Raw genomic sequence first — 16874 nt, 5'->3', positions numbered from 1 at the left:
TAGCATTAAAAGAACAGCATCCACCAAAATGATGTAAGCCAGACCAACCAAACATGTCTGGCTGTGGGCACCATGTTTTTACCTGCTCTATCAGACTAAATCTCCACCCATGAACAGGGCACTGCTATTTACAAGCACCCTGCTCCTTGTAAATTTCCAAGAAGCACATGGGGATCACAAATCAACCCAGAACCCTGTGTTTGCCCAGGTGGGATCCCATCCATTGTGCATTGCTCCTCTCCCTGAGGAGCTGATCAATATTTTGGATACAGGAGGAGTGGGGGATTTAAGAGTTAGTTTTTAGAGCAGGAGTTTTGGACAATCCCACCCCAAAAACTCCAACCAAATTCTATTAATAGTTGGCACTTAGAGGGGCTTTCCATCTTGGGATCGCAGCACACTTTACAAAGGTTGGTATTGTTATCCCCATTTAACAGATGGGTAAATGGAGGCAAGAAGACAGTGAAGTGACTGGCACATGAGGAGTCAGTGGCAAAGCCAGTCTCCTGACTCCCAGTCTGATGCCTGATCTCAAATTCCACACTGGTCTGCAGAGTTTCTGACTGACTACACTAACAATAGGACAGAGACGCTGGTTGAAGCTTCTGGGAGAAGTAATACAAGTTGCGAGTTTGTCTTGAAATGTCTCATCACTCTACTGCATTCCTAGGGCCACTTACCACATTAGTTCTAGCCTCATCATCGGCTCTCTCCATGAGCAGTGGCATTGCACTGGCTTTTGAAATTGCATTGCTAAGGCAAACGCTGCAACCCACAAGCAGGTTAATCCTTCGGCAGCATTAGCAGGAGCTGCCGAACGTGGAGCAGCTAGGGAGAGGCTACCAAGCAGCACTTCCATCAAGAAATTCCAGAATTATTATTATGTTCTAGCCACAGAAAAGATTAAAATTGCCTCCTCCAGAACATTCTTCAAGGTGACCAGAGAAGAGTGGGGGAAATGTGTGTTCCCTTTATTTCTCTGGGATGTAGAGACACTGACGGAGGCTCTGTCGGTTTTTAATATTACAAGTTAGGCCATGTCTGCTAAGAAGTGTGGAACAGGGCAGATGAGGACTCCACACATACCGAAAAAGAGAATCCCAACTGACTAATAGGGGCAGTGATTTTTATTCTGACTGTTGGTCTCTTAACACCTTCACACAGGAATCTTCAAGCTCTCCATTTCTGGGACCACCAGTGAGTCCTCAAGCAAAATCACGGGAGACCAGACAGACGTACCCAATATTTCGAAGGTAATAGAGTATTCAAAAAAAAAAAATCCAACCCCAACACAAAACCTCCTGACCTTCCAGGCTTTTACACACCACAAAGCAGCAAAGAGAGAATAGATTCAATGTTTGGAAGACCCTTTGCTTCTTTCATCTGGAGTAGAGTTACACACCCAATTCCACACTTAATAATTTGGCATCTTAAGCAGTTTTTCTTTCTTTAAAAGATTTTTAAAACCCTTGCCATGCACCCTGAATGCTGCCTTAGGGGAGGGGTTGTTTTAGGAATACAAAGGTAAAGGGACCATCAGTTGCTTGTTAAATTGACACTGTTTGACAGTTGTTTGCACACTGTGATTCATCCAGGACTTTAAGGCCGCTCAGCAAAGAAAGTCCTTGCAGGAGGCGCCAGGATTCCCAGTACCCAGGCACTGGACCTTGGCATGCTGGGGAGTTTAAACTTAGCTATCGAACTGATGACTCCAAAGACTGTGGAGGTCAGTATCTGTTACCACAGCTCATCAGATGTATATATGTGATATACTGGATATGCTGTCCTCCTGGAAGTGTGCTGTCCCACCTAATTTTTGGTCCTCTATATACATTGCTACATTCAGGCCAAGTAACAAGTGCTTTACGTTGTTTGCAAGCTGAGATCCCCAGACCATCAGCTTTCAAATGAGATTTGATATAACACTTCCTTCCACCTCTAGCTGGTCATGAGGCATTAACCTTGGAGGTCACATCATTCTGATTACCCTCTTGCTCCTCCCCACACTACTTGACTCCTATATGCTTTGACAGCCTTACCACAACAGCCATTACTTTACACTGTCTCTAAGAGGTGAAGCCAGCAGTACATTAGTATGCAGAAGTGGGAAGTAATGCACTGATTGTTAGCTCCAGAAGACTTGAAATATTAGTTGGTAAGTCACATAGGCAGCTTCACCACTATAATTCCCTGGAGCTAGATCCAACTATGCAGTGGGTCTGATGTGCCCAACTGACAGCCTCCCTGTCCTGACGAGCTTGTCTTCTAAAGGCACAAGAAGATAAAACACAGACCAGGCAGTTTCATAGATTCAGGCCAGAAGGGACCATTAGATCATCCAGTCTGACCTGGAGAGCACAGGCTATTCCATTTCACCCAGATACCTCAATACTGAGCCCAATGATTTCAGTTAGACCAAAGCACTTCAGTCCTCAAGAGACCAAAAGAGACCAAAGTGCCTGTGATGGCAGCAAATTGATTAGGTGAGCTAGGCCCAGCTGATCCTAGCAGGCGATCCAGCATGAAGAGGAGTCTCCCATCAACTAAAGCTCAAGTGTGCATGCATAACAACCCTCCCAGGGCTCAATGGGCCATCTCCCCTCCTCCAGGCCTGACAAGCCACCCCACACGCCCAGTTCTCACCCCATCCTGTGGCTCACAGCAGCACAAGACTCCACTGGTACAAGAAACAGGACATTCAGAGGAGATGCACTAGTTTTTCCACACACATACACACACACACGCACACGTGGCCAAGGTGGGAAGTCTCCCCATCATGAGTGCCTTTGGCTGGGAAATCCTCGTTTCCATTGACAAGTCTTCCTAGGGATTAGGTTACATTTCGAGCTCCCTTCGCATGAAAAAGGGCTAGAGACATTTTAAGAAAATGAAAAGCTTAAGTCTTCTCCAGCAGGCACTGAATGATCTAGACCAAAGTTGGCGACCAGCAATCTATAGAAAGCTGCACACTCAAGAGTAAGATCTTATTAATCCCCTAAAAGTAGATTTTAAATGAACTCAATTGATTTGGTCACTAGGTCTCACTGAGGGGAGTCCAGCAAGCCAAATTGTTTCTCTCCTGCTTTTTGCTACGAAGTGGCACAAAAACATTAAGACTTTTTGAACTCTGAGCATCTCCTTATCACAGACACCCCATTCAATTCACTGCCAGTCTGGTAGAAAAGTTAAACTTAAAGTCCCATTGGCCCCATACAGTAAATTACTTGGTAGATTTTAAGGGCAGGGCCAAAAATGCAAAGTCAGCTGCAACTTTAATTATGGAGCAATTACCACGCCTCTACCATATTGCTCCACTCTTAGCAACAACAGGAGAGAGAAAGAACGCTTATTGCAAAATCTAAGTTAGCCTGAGGGATCCCTTTACGCCATTTATACACAGGCAGCATGAGTGAGATGTGCTGAAGTGTCACCTTGAAGAAGGAAGCAAGATTCAGTATATTTCAAGAATTACATCAGTAACCAGTGATACAGATTGTTTTACTGATTACCTAGTGCAAGTCCTCACAAACGGACCATTACTGGGAGTTCTTCTCCCTCTCCACACGTCCTCTCAGCTCAAAGCAACCACACAACATTATATATATTGTGCCAGGACCTCGCAGCCTTAGTCCTCCCGGACCAGGACCTTTGTACTAGGTGCTACACAAACACAGAACTAAAAGCTCCAAAGAGCTCACAATAACCTTGAAAGTTCCACAAAATCTCAGGGAAGCTCAAAGTTTGCCTCTCTTGCAAAAAAGTTAGTTTGAGCTAGTGTTTCAGAGGTTTCATTACCTAAGTGACTTCTGTGGGTTTCTGATCCTCCCAGCACAGCCAAGTGCTAAGAATAAGAGTAAAGGAACCTTGAGGTTTTTAAATACACAATTGTTAATGAAGCACATTTTGTGCTACTGTAAACGTGCCCTGAACAGGACTGGCAGTGGCACTGCAAGCTTCCCTCTCCTGGAAACATTATTTTGGGGACTTTCTCTGGCCTGTGTTCTACAGGAGAGCAGATTAGATGATCACAGTGGCCCCTTCAGACCTTGGAATCTATGGATCATTGCTGTCTCTGTTGAGGCTGTCAGCTAAGGCACCAGTTAGTGTCCGTATGGGGGTGACATGGATGCTTGACTCGTGGGAACTGGACTGTAACCCCACAAATTTGTTTCATACACAGGTCACTGAAAGCCAGTAAGATGGCAAATAAGATTTTTTCAGTCACTACCAACCAGGGCTGGATTTAAACCAGTTACCTAGGAGCACAAGACTCCATCTTCCATTATCACTCCCCTACTGAATGTTCTGCTAGCTGTAACATGCAGGTGGGAGAGTCCCTTACTCCCACTGACTGGGAGAACAAGACTCACTAGACTAGAACAGTGACAAGCATTTTCAGGGCTGCAAAGTAATGAGGAGCTCCCATCGGATCTTTAGAGGCCCTGGTCCGATTAGTCAGATCCCACGCCACACCCAATCCAACCAGCCTTCCACGATTTCTCCCAACTCCTCTGTGGTGGGAGTAAAATCAGGGCTTAGAAACTAGAGACAGACACTATAAATACGCGAGATACAGCGACAGAGAGGGCGCCTCAGGCTATTTCTCCCTTGGTGTGGAATCCTTTCACTAGAAGAGCTGTGACAGACTCCATGCGCCAAAGGTCCCTGCACTTCCCTTCTATGTTTGCTGGGCTCCGTGGTGCCCATTAATATAGGTTGGGAACCACATAAAAAGGTGTTTAGTGGCAATCCCACTGAGACAATCTACAGTCTGAGGACACAGGCCAGGATTCCTGAACTAGTTCCATGGGGTGGGCAGAAAGTAATGCACAGGTACCTGTTTTCTGAACTGAAAATACAGCTGTCTTTTGGGGAGTCCTCCTTGCCGGGGAAATGCCAGAACCCCAGGCTTTGGGGAATGGATGGATCTTCCCTTTTCTATGTTCAGGGAAGTGACCCAAAGGGCACAGAGCTGTGATAAGGCAATAAGACAAGCAAACAACTGTCCACACAGGTCTGATGCAGGAGACCTTTGTCCTCTCTGATATGCATGCAGATAGCAGCCCAGACTGCTAGGAGCAGCACAAATCCTACACCTCTTTGTGTAGCTTTTAATTTTCACCATGTGGTTGTCATCTCACCCCTAGGTGTACCTACAGCTTTCAAATACCTGTATCCTTATTAGAACAACTACCAAGGATCATTAAATAGGCATAAAAGGTTCAGCTGCCATTGTCAATAGAGGTAAAGAGAGGGTGTTAAGACACAACTGACATTAGCTGACCTGCACGAGGTAACCAGCTCTGCCCTTGTCAGCAAATCGGGAAGAGCATGTCCATGCACACACATCTGTCCTTCAGGAAGGGAAGAGTCAGGAGTACAATGTTCAGTTTGCAGGATGGCCTGCCGCACTCCAGATTCTCCTCCCAGATCAAAAGAGCAGATGTGGGGGTTATTAAATCTTCCCCTACTTTATGCTCTACATTCAATATTCTAGTGGGACAATTTGCCCTGTGAAGCGTTTGACAAACTGCTGAGCTTGCTGGGAGAGCTGTACTTACAGCCAATATTAATAGCCCTGCATATCTGGGTATATATCTGTTTACAAGACAGGTGCAAGAATTGCTGTGACCGCCTCGCCCCATAGCTGTCCGAGCTGATTTCAGCAGCCTCTCTTTATAGGAGTCGCTCAGGTAGTTTACAGAAACCTGCTCCTCTTCCTGAGAAAAGGCACACTTTTCATTTGAAGAGGGCGGGGGGAGGTAGGTCACAGGATTGAGACACTAGATGGTTCAAGGGAACATAAGCAGGAATCCAGCCCAACAGAGATGGCGAGTTACCATTTGATGTGTCCTTCCCAAGGCCTGAAACAGCCACAGAGCCCAAATCCCCCTCTACACTGGTAAGGGAAGATACTGGGGAAACGCTGAGGCTGCCAGTGCTGCCCCTGCTTAGGGGACAGGGGCGCCCAGTGCTGTCCAGCTAGCACTCAATTCCGCCACACGCAGAGGATGGTTCTGAGCGATGCAAGTGCCTTGTTAGTGAGTTAGCTGGGCAGTGAATGAAAACAGGCTCAATCAGCTGTGGAGCCAGCAGGAACCTGGGACTCTGGGGATGCCACTGCTGGGGGAAGGGGCGTGCAGAGAGTGGCACGTGCATGCAAGCTGCTAGGGCTACCAACTGCAACAATCAAGGGCAAGCAGCCTGCGAAGGGCGGGGAAGGGCTCTGCCCCCACCGCTGCCCCCCTAGCCAGCGCCCCCCCTTGCCTGCGATATAAATACAGCTATCCAGCGCATGCCCACCAGCCCCTTTTCCACCATGTGCGCATGCGTGCTCTCACGCCTCCCAGCCACACCATTCGCTAAACGCATGTGCATACACAGCTCGTCCCTAGATCAGTTAAGCGCATGCGCACTCTCACCTCCCCGGCACATTCTTCGCGCTTAACGCGTGCGCATTAGCGCCTTCTGGCTGGCCTGGCGCATGCGCATTGGGCGCCCACCGCCTCTCAGGGCGGAGCGCTAAGGGGCCGGTTCTCTCGCTGTAGGGCTGAGTGAGGGCCCGCAGAGGGTGGCCCCAGCGGTCGAGCGTTGCGGGGCCACGGCCGCCTCCTCACCTCATAGTGCTTCATAGTTCCTCACGCTCCAACCGCCACCGCCGCCGCCAGGCACCCGCTCCGCTCACGTGATTCGCCCCCAGTCTCACCTGGGGGGCGGGGTCCGACCCGTCGGAACGGCCAATCGCAGAAGCCAGGCCGCAGAGACCCGGACAATCAGCGCTTGGGGGGGCTCGACTTCCCGCCCCTCCGCTTGTGAGCCCGCCCCAAGCGTCCCCATGGAAACTGAAACGCGTGACAAGGTTCCGGCCAATCGGATGCCAGCCAGGTGCGCCGGATGGCGGACCTGCGCGCCAATCCCCTCAGAGCTTTGCCCTCCTGGAGCCTATCAAGACACAGGCGCTCGCAGTCAATGACAGGGAAGGGTCCGCTACTCAGCCACGTGGTCTTGGAACTGCCCCTGTCCGTTCCTGCAAGTGCCCGCCGGGCCTGACCCCGCCCGACCTTAGCCCCATGGGGCCGTTTTCCGGGGCCCTGTGGCCCAAGGGGCCCCCGTAGCAGCACCGAGGGGTGCTGGGAAGGGGGCCTGGGGGGGCTTGGAAGGGTTTAGGGTCATGGGGGGATTGGCAGGACAGAGAGGGGGGAAGGAGTGGACGGCAGGTCATTGGCAGGGCTTGGGGTGGGGAGGGGAGGACCCTGGGAGGGCATTGGCAGGGCTTGGGGAGAGGAGGCCCCCAGGAGGGCATTGGCAGGGTTTGGGGAGGGGAGGACCCCAGGAGGGCATTGGCAGGGTTTGCGGAGGGGAGGACCCCAGGAGGGCATTGGCAGGGTTTGCGGAGGGGAGGGCATTGGCAGGCTTTGGGGAAGGGAGAGGGCCGGGAGGTCATTGGCAGGGCTTGGGGAGTGGAGGGGACTGGGAGGACATTGGTAGGGTTTGGGGAGGGGGCCGGGAGGGTATTGGCAGGGCTTGGGGAGGGGAGGACCCCAGGAGGGCATTGGCAGGGTTTGGGGTGGAGAGGGGAGGACCCTGGGAGGACATTGACAGGGGGAGTGTTGGGGAGGGGGCCGGAAGGGCATTGGCAGGATTCTGGGAACCAGGAATTCGGTCCTTCCTGGTATTGTCTGAGTCAGCACTAAGTCACCTGCTAAGCTGTGATCTCGCAGGGCATAGCTAGCTGTAGGGACACCCTGAGACTCAGCTACTTGATGGGCACAGCGAGTGAGGAAGGTGTAGAGGAAGCAGAGCCAGGCAAAGAAATCAGGGTGGCTAAAAATCTGTTGTTTTTTTAATTTAAATCAGATTTTTTTTTTATAAAATGCTGTGTGAGGAAAAAGCCTATCTAAAGATAGTATTAGAGGGGTAGCCGTGTTAGTCTGGTTCTGTAGAAGCAGCAAAGAATCCTGTGGCACCTTATAGACTAACAGTCTGTTAGTCTATAAGGTGCCACAGGATTCTTTGCTGCTTATCTAAAGATAGTTTTAATTAAGATACATTATAGCTCAAAGATATCTCATCATGGAATAGGGATTATAAAGTCTAATTCTATAGTATGAGACAATATATTCATGTCATGTTTAAGAAAAGTTTTGTAAATTAGTTTACAAAATCCAATAGTTCATGGATTAAGGACCCAATCTTATGGGGTTCCAGGGGCTTCCGTGTAGATTATTTAGGTGAATCTTTCTATCTATGCAATGGGACTCAGTGCTCAGTCTAGAAGATACCATCAGAGATGCTTAGTTTTGCAGTTCTCAAACTGGCTTTGTGTCTCCAGAGATAACATGCTTATTAACAGCAAAAACTTTTTTAAATAAATAAATAATATCTGGAGGTGAGAAATAACAGACCTCAACCCTATTGTCCCTCTGCAACTTTGTGTACACAGAGTCAATTCTTTACGTCGCTCTGTAAGTGCAAAGTTTCAAAAAGTTCAATGAATAGAAGATTGTTGGGGGCGGAATAGATCTGGAGAAGGAGAAGTCTGGAGATAAATGTGAGAAGGGAGGGACAGGCAGTAGAAACAAAAGTGAAACTGTTTGAGCAGCATATTCCAGAAGTCTTGAGGTCTTTCTGAGTGTAGCCTTCATTGATTTGAGATCTACTATACAATTTTCTCACTAGAAGGAAGAACCTATAATGGCAACACGCTGTAAAAGAGACCCAGTTTGGGAATAAGAACCATTCAAGAAATGTTTGTTGATGATGTTTTAAAGAAAGTCACATCAGTGAACTGGTGGAAGTCACTTAAGCCCTTGGATTCAGAGACTGTTGAAGTGATAATCTCACTTTTAACAGCAGTAACTTCTTCTGCTGGTGTAGAAAGAATATTTTCTTCCTTTGGACTAATTCATTCCAAATTGAGAAATCGTTTGGGACCTGAAAAAGCAGGAAAGCTTGTTTTTCTTTTCCAGATTATGAACAAACAAGAAAATAATGGTGAAGATGACTGAGTTAGCTGCAGAAGCCAATATTTTAAGTTTCTCATGTTGACCTGGCTAACATAGATGATTTAATTATTATTTTTTAAAAATATTTCATTTAACTATTTTAGTTAAAAACAATTTTAACAAAAACAAACCTGATTTAAAAAAAACTTGAATGTTTAAATTCAAAAATTCATATGCTTGTTTTGTTAAAATATTATGTTTGCTCTTGAAGAAAAAAATCCAGAATATATAACGTTGTTTTAGTTAAATAAAACAATTTAAATGTCTGTCTGGTGATGTTCTCCTCCTAATACAGCATGGCAAGAAAATCCTCCAAATAGTAATGATTAACCTGTTGAACTGGAGATAGTTCACCTCCCAATGACTTCATAAATATCTGCTTCAATTACCTTTGGTAAATGAAATAACCAAACATTTATTTTCTGATATAGCTGTAAAACTAATCTGAAACGTTTTCAGAATAAGTCACTTTAAAATATATAGTGTGTACCTTCTAAAAATGAAACTTACATCTAATCTCTGAGTTGTGAAGACTATGTATTAAGGTTATAACAACCAACAAGAATGCAGTTTTATATAGAAATCCATGATTAAATCAAGTCTTCCTGACTAGTGATTTAAATCAATTTAATTTAAATCAAATCCACCCTGAAAGAAATGCACCACGGCAGCCCAGTGACTCATAGGGGAGTGTCTGGGGGGAATTACCATGTGAGAGTCACCCCAGCACATCCAGAGCCTTCTGGAAGCTTAGGAGAAGTGGGCAAGGATCCCAGCATACCTCCTGCCAGTGGGAGCCCCAGTAATGGAAGGAAGGGTTCAGAGGACCCAGTGTGAGCCCAACCTGGTTAACCTTGGCCCAAATCCAACCCCTAAAAGGAGGCAGGACCGGGCCCTTCTCCATAACCAGCCCTGTGCCCCTGCTGCAGCTGTGCCAGGTGTTCATGCTTGGCCAAGCATCGCCTCCCTCTCCTGCCCCGGACAGGCCTGCAGCAAAGGCCTAACTCTGTGTTTGGAGCATCCCAGAAATGCATGTGGTCCCAGGTGCAGGACTGAACTTGCTGGTTATTTGTGCTCCTATCCTCAGGTGCCCAGGGCCCCCAAGCTTTAGCTAACTCCAGCTTGTTGGGGGCTGTCATGGATAGGGTGGGGGCTGCTGAGCTAGCTCAGCTCATTGCAGGTACATCTGGAAGGCGATGAGCCAGCAGGGGGTTGCCCAATCTAGTTCTACACTAACCCCTAAGGAATTTCACTTGCTCAGTTTCTGGCTGAGATCGTCTGAACAACCCAGATGTTTTGGGGAGGTGGAGCAGGAGAGGAGAGAGGCAGAAGAATGCAATGACAAATGCTTGGGTCTTACATTTACTATCTTTCTAAAGACGTGGCTGTTGATTTTTAAATCCATGGTCTGCAGTTTGGGTGCTTGCTCTTCGCTGCTGAACTTCAAAACTCCATCCTGTGACAGCTGGAAAAAACAAGGCATATGCGCTTCTCTCTCCCAGGATGCTTTGCAGCAGTCACCAAAATGCAGCCACCTCTCGGTTAGGGCCACAACAGCTGTTTAAAAGTGCACGGCAACAACACAAGCAGTGAAGACTACTCTATCCCTTTGCAAAAGGGTGACCAGACAGCAAGTGTGAAAAATCGGAAGGGGGGTGGTGGTAATAGGAATCTATATAAGAAAAAGACCCCAAAATCAGGACTGTCCCTATAAAATTGGGACATCTGGTCACCCTACTTTGAAACCACCGGGGGAAATTGAGGGTGGTGGGACAGAAATGGGCTTGTTGGAAACTGGCAAAAACAACGTTTAAGAGCCCAACTCCTGGGAGTTAAATATAAATAGGATGGCAGGATGTGAGATTTCCAGCAGCCCAGCGCCTCCTACTGCCCATCAGATGCCTTTATTAACAACAGCCATTAATGGTTTGTCCCCATCCCAGACCTGGCCTACCCCCTTTCGTGCCTAAGATCATGGCATGATATGAAAATCTCTACATTCTTTATAGCCTTGGGAGGATTCGATTTTGGTTGGTAGATGGCAAGTTTACCAGACACACAAACCTACAAAAAATATTTCCATTGCTAATAACTGAAATTGGCAGAGGGGCAAAGTAAGACAAAGGCTGCTTGAGAATTTATTGGAGGCAAAAGCCAGTGATTTATTCTTCTGAATTAGGCTTGTTACAAATGACTAGCAAAAGCAGGTATTATCTGTTGACTTAAGGCTATTGTCTCTGTATATATTGACGTGTGATGGTGACAATTTGTGTTTTAACCATCTATACAGCTTTCACTTTTTGAATCTCAGTGTCTATTGATGTTAGATAATTGTCTGGCCTCCCTATAATTTCTCACAACTGTGAACATTAATTGATAAAAATGCTTAAGATTAAACATCAATATTTTCCCTCTAAATTATACAGAAATCCAATTCTGTCAAGCTTAGATTTTCAGCATGACTGTTTGGCTGCGACTCAGAGGAGGAGCTAATGTCCTCCTCTGCCTGAGTGAATGTGTTTTTCTCTCTGCAGCAATGGTGTCAGTGGAAAGTCGGCACCTTCCTGGGATTATCTTTCCCTATAGTTTTTATTAGTTAAATGAACCGCTGACCTAGTGAGCAGCAAAATGTCTGTCTAGTTCAGATGCTGCGGCACTCCCGAAACTGCACCTCAGTGACTCATGCCACACAATGGGATTACAATGGAATAATACTTGGCTCTTTAATAACCCCTTACCAGCAAGGCTCCAAAATGGCCTTTCAATCATTTAGTCAGCTTCACAAACACCCCAGTTGTATTCATGGGGAAACTTCCCCATGGGGAAAATTCACAGAGTGGCGACATGTCTTCCCTAGAGTCATGCAGGGAGTGACTGACAGAACCACCAGCCTTGGCTACTTTTCCCCTGCAAACTAGCACATGCTCCTCCTAAACTGGGCATAAGAAACAGCTGCAGGGTTTTCCCCTTTCTTGCTTTAACCAGTTTACAGATGCTCCCCGAGTTACGTAAACCCGACGTACGCAAATCCAAGCTTACAGAAAAAGTTCCGTAAGCTAGATATAGGAGGGGGGGGGGGTTGTTTCTTTGTTTTGCGTAATGGTTGGAGATACGTTTCCGACTTACGCAAAATTTGAGTTACGCAAGGCGTTCCGGAAGGAACCTATTCCAGTGCTTCACCACCCTCCTAGTGAAATGATGTTTCCTAATATCTAACCTAGACCTCCCCCACTGCAACTTGAGACCATTGCTCCTTGTTCTGTCATCTGCCACCACTGAGAACAGCTGAGCTCCATCCTCTTTGGAACCCCTCTTCAGGTAGTTGAAGGCTGCTATCAAATCCCCCCTCACTCTTCTCTTCTGCAGGCTAAATCACCCTAGAATAAGAGTGTCCACCTGGCCAGCTGTTGCTGAATAGCTATTGCTATAGACACACTGCCTTATTCCGAAATAAATCCTCCATGTAGGCAAGTCCTGAGGCCCAGATTCTCAAAGGGATTTAGGGGCCCAACTCCCATTGAGGGTCTAGGCCTTGATAAACAAATCTGTTGCTTTGGAGTAGAATCTGTCACTCTCCCTAGCTGGGCTGGCTCCACAAGGCTAACAGGAGCAAGAACTGATTGACACCGTTACACTGGACAGTGCTAATGGGATACAAAGACAGTCACAGATCTCCTTGAAGCCAATGGGTGGCCAAGCTTGGTAAGGCTCAACAGAAGGAGTGATCAAATCCCTTTATATATGAAACTGCTGCAGACAATGGAGGCAACCGCCCAAGGCACCAGAGAACCGTTTTCAGACATGTGCCCAGCCACATATCTGTTTGTTTCACTGTAACAGTTGTACCAAACAAACAGAGATGGTGAGGCTGGGATTTACAGCCTAATAGTACGGCAGGGTGTCTAATTAGAAGAGGGGGCTGGAAGTTCGGACTCCTGGGTTCCATTTCCAGCTTTGGGAGGAGAGTGGTATCTAGGGGTTAGAGCACTGCAGCAGAGGTGGGAGTCAGTCAGATAAAGTGACCAAGAAGAGAGAGACTGCCCGGAACTATATGCTGACAATATTATAGTTTGCCAAGGATCACTTTCCCACCCCATGAGTTCTAGTCTCTGTTTCAGTCTCACTTTTAAAAATGTGTTTTGTTTAAACAAGCTGCTGCGGCTTCACCTTCCCTCCCTTCCCCTCCCCCCCAACCACATTTCTGCATTTTGCTCCCCAGTCACATTCTGTTCAAAGCGACTTTCATGCTGGTAAAAGATTGCAAGCCCTGGCGCTCAGAGCCCACACCCTCTGGAGATGCAGCAGGCAGTTCTGCACCCACATGCGAGATGGTGAAAACCTTTTGGGTGCGTGACAGCCAAGCTTGTGCATTGCAAAGAGACAAGGAAAAAAACCTACAACCTGCTGCAGGGATCACTCTGGGAAGGCAGAGATGGCTGGGTCTGCAGGCCAGGTGCCTGCAACCCAAAGATCCTCTCTGCGCCTTCCAGCTACCAGAGCAATGAGGTCAAAATTACCCACCTCAACGCGTCACTCCCCAATTCTTCCCTCCCTGAGCCCTTTTCAGTATCCTCTCCTCAGTTCTTATACCAGGCCCATCACTATGGTATCGGATCTCTTTAACTCGAGCTGTAGAGATGACCAGTTTCTTGCTCTAACCATCAGATATACCCATGGGCGGCAGGTTTGTAGAAATTTTGGTGGTGCCCAGAACCCACCCCTGCCCAAACTCCGCCCCCCCAAAACTCCGCCCCCACCTGCCCAAGGCTCTGGGAGAAGGTCTGGGGTGCAGGCCCTGGGAGGGAGTTTGGGGGAGTGAGAGGGTGCAGGGGTGGGGCTGGGTTTGGGGTGGGGCTGAGGATGAGAGGTTTGGGGTGTGGGAGGGGGCTCAGGGCTATGGCAGAGGGGTGGAGTGAGGGCTGTGGGGTGGGGCTGGGGCTGAGGGGTTCATGATGCAGGAGGGGGCTCAGGGTTGGAGCAGACAGGGTGCAGGAGGATGAGAGGTTTGGGCTGTGGGAGGAGGCTCAGGGCTATGGCAGAGGGTTGGGATGTGGGGTGAGGGATGTGGGTGGGGCTCAGGATGAGGGGTTCATGATGCAGGAGGGGGCTCAGGGTTGGGACAGACAGGGTGCAGGGGGATGAGGGCTCTGGCTGGGGCTGGGGATGAGACGTTTGGGGTGTAGGAGGGGCTCAGGGCGAGAGTAGGAGTGGGGGGTGAGGGCTCTGTCTGGGACGGGGATGAGGGGTTTGCGGTGTTGGAGAGGCTCAGGGCTAGGGCAGAGAGTTGGGGTGCAGGGGGGTGTAAGGGCTCTGTCTGGGACAGGGATGAGGGGTTTGCGGTGTTGGAGAGGCTCAGGGCTAGGGCAGAGGGTTGGGGTGCAGGGGTGTGTGAGGGCTCTGTCTGGGACAGGGATGAGGGGTTTGCGGTGTTGGAGAGGCTCAGGGCTAGGGCAGAGGGTTGGGGTGCAGGGGTGTGTGAGGGCTCTGTCTGGGGCTGGAGATGAGGGGTTTGGGGAGTTGGAGGGGCTCAGGGCTAGGGCAGAGGGTTAGGGTGCAGGGGTGTGTGTGAACGCTCTGGCTGGGGGCTCTGGGGCAGGGCAGGCCTGGGGATGAGTTTGGGGTGCAGGCAGGCTGCTCCAGGACAGGGGCCAGAGAGGAGGACTCCCCCCAGCCCTTTCCCTGCCAGCAGCAGCAAGCTCTGGGGGAAGAGCTCCCCCTTTCCCGCCCCCCCCCCCCCCAGCAGCACTCTCACCCCCACCACTGTCACTGCATGTGCTTGTAGGGCCCCTCTCAGATCCAGGAATCTCCCTCGCCTCCCCCATGGGTGCCGGGGGGGGGGGCTGCATGCGCCTCCTCCACTGCTGTTGCCCCTGACTGTAGCCTCACTGGGGGTGGGGGATGGGGCTGCCTCCTTGCCCCGCATGGGGCAGGAGCGGTGACTGGAGGGGGGGGCGGGGCTGTGCTGGTGGAGGGTCCCGCTGGAAAAGGGAAGGGCCTGAGGAGAAAGGGCAGGCTCAGAGTCAGTCTGCCCTGGCAGTGGAGAAGGGGGGCACTAGGACCCTGCGGCAGCAATTGCTGCAGGGAGGCAGCATGGAGCTGCATGGAAGAGGCAGGAGCAGCAAAGAATCCTATGGCACCTTATAGACTAACAGACGTTTTGCAGCATGAGCTTTCGTGGGTGAATACCCACTTCGTCGGATGCAAGCAGTGGAAATTTCCAGGGGCAAGCAAGAAGCAAGCTAGAGATAACGAGGTTAGATCAATCAGGGAGGATGAGGCCCTGTTCCAGCAGCTGAGGTGTGAAAACCAAGGGAGGAGAAACTGGTTCTGTAATTGGCAAGCCATTCACAGTCTTTGTTTAGTCCTGAGCTGATGGTGTTAAATTTGCAGATGAACTGGAGCTCAGCAGTTTCTCTTTGAAGTCTGGTCCTAAAGTTTTTTTGCTGTAGGATGGCCACCTTAAAATCTGCTATTGTGTGGCCAGGGAGGTTGAAGTGTTCTCCTACAGGTTTTTGTATATTGCCATTCCTAATGTCTGATTTGTGTCCATTTATCCTTTTCCTTAGAGACTGTCCAGTTTGGCTGATGTACATAGCAGAGGGGCATTGCTGGCATATATTACATTGGTGGACGTGCAGGTGAATGAACCGGTGATGGTGTGGCTGATCTGGTTAGGTCCTGTGATGGTGTTGATGGTGTAGATATGTGGGCAGAGTTGGCATCGAGGTTTGTTGCATGGGTTGGTTCCTGAGCTAGAGTTACTATGGTGCGGTGTGCAGTTGCTGGTGAGAATATGCTTCAGGTTAGCAGGCTGTCTGGGCGAGGACTGGCCTGCCACCCAAGGCCTGTGAAAGTGTGGGATCATTGTCCAGGAAGGGTTGTAGATCCCTGATGATGCGTTGGAGGGGTTTGAGCTGGGGACTGTATGTGATGGCAAGTGGAGTCCTGTTGGTTTCTTTCTTGGGTTTGTCTTGCAGTAGGAGGCTTCTGGGTACACATCTGGCTCTGTTGATCTGTTTCCTTATTTCCTCGTGTGGGTACTGTAGTCTTGAGAATGCTTGGTGGAGATTTTCTAGGTGTTGGTCTCTGTCTGCGGGGTTAGAGCAGATACGGTTGTACCTCAGTGCTTGGCTGTAGACAATGGATCTTGTGGTGTGCCCGGGATGGAAGCTGGAGGCATGAAGGTAGGCATAGCAGTCGGTAGGTTTTCGGTATAGGGTGGTGTTAATGTGACCACCACTTATTTGCACCGTGGTGTCTAGGAAGTGGACCTCCCGTGTAGATAGGTCCAGGCTGAGGTTGATGGAGGGGTGGAAGCTGTTGAAATCATGGTGGAATTTTTCCAGAGTCTCCTTCCCATGGGTCCAGATGATGAAGATGTCATCAATGTAGTGTAGGTAGAGAAGGGGTGTGAGTGGACGGGAGCTGAGGAAGCGTTGTTCCAGGTCGGCCATAAAAATATTGGCATATTGTGGGGCCATGCGGGTGCCCATAGCGGTGCCACTGATCTGGAGATATATATTGTCATTAAATTTGAAATAGTTGTGTGTGAGGATAAAGGCACAGAGCTCAGCAACCAGTTGTGCTGTGGCATCATCAGGGATACTGTTCCTGACAGCTTGTATTCCATCAGTGTGTGGGATGTTTGTGTAGAGGCAGGGACGCTCTGCTCCCTTCGGGGACATGCACGGGGCCAGCAAGGGAGGGCCGGGGGACACTCGAGGGAGGCGCAGGGGGCAGCAGGTAGGGCCGCGGGGGAGACCCGGCCCCAAACCTTGGTGGAGCTGGGCCCCTGGGCACCACTTGGGTATATAACTTGCCGCCCATGGATATACCCCCTTCTACAGCCAAGGATAGAACACATAGAAT

At 49.2% G+C, this 16874-nt stretch overlaps 2 protein-coding genes across 3 annotated transcripts in view; one reads left to right on the top strand and one right to left on the bottom strand.

The window, feature by feature from the left end:
• The window catches only part of TECR (trans-2,3-enoyl-CoA reductase), a 45042-nt gene extending 38223 nt beyond the window's left edge, over window positions 1–6819 (bottom strand). Inside the window, exon 1 of the mRNA XM_039515072.1 lies at window positions 6618–6819. Within this exon, the coding sequence (XP_039371006.1) occupies window positions 6618–6632 (15 nt within the window). The 5' untranslated portion in view covers window positions 6633–6819. The remainder of the gene's footprint in view (window positions 1–6617) is intronic.
• LOC120391382 (adhesion G protein-coupled receptor E5-like) overlaps window positions 1–16874 on the top strand; it is a 1047477-nt gene that overhangs the window by 128802 nt on the left and 901801 nt on the right. The gene's annotated exons all lie outside the window — the stretch shown is intronic.

This window comes from Mauremys reevesii, linkage group 25 (genome assembly GCF_016161935.1).
Source record: "Mauremys reevesii isolate NIE-2019 linkage group 25, ASM1616193v1, whole genome shotgun sequence".
In the NCBI taxonomy this organism is placed as follows: domain Eukaryota; kingdom Metazoa; phylum Chordata; order Testudines; family Geoemydidae; genus Mauremys; species Mauremys reevesii.
The sequence above is the reverse complement of the archived record's forward strand: the minus strand, read 5'-3'. Positions and strand labels throughout refer to the sequence as shown.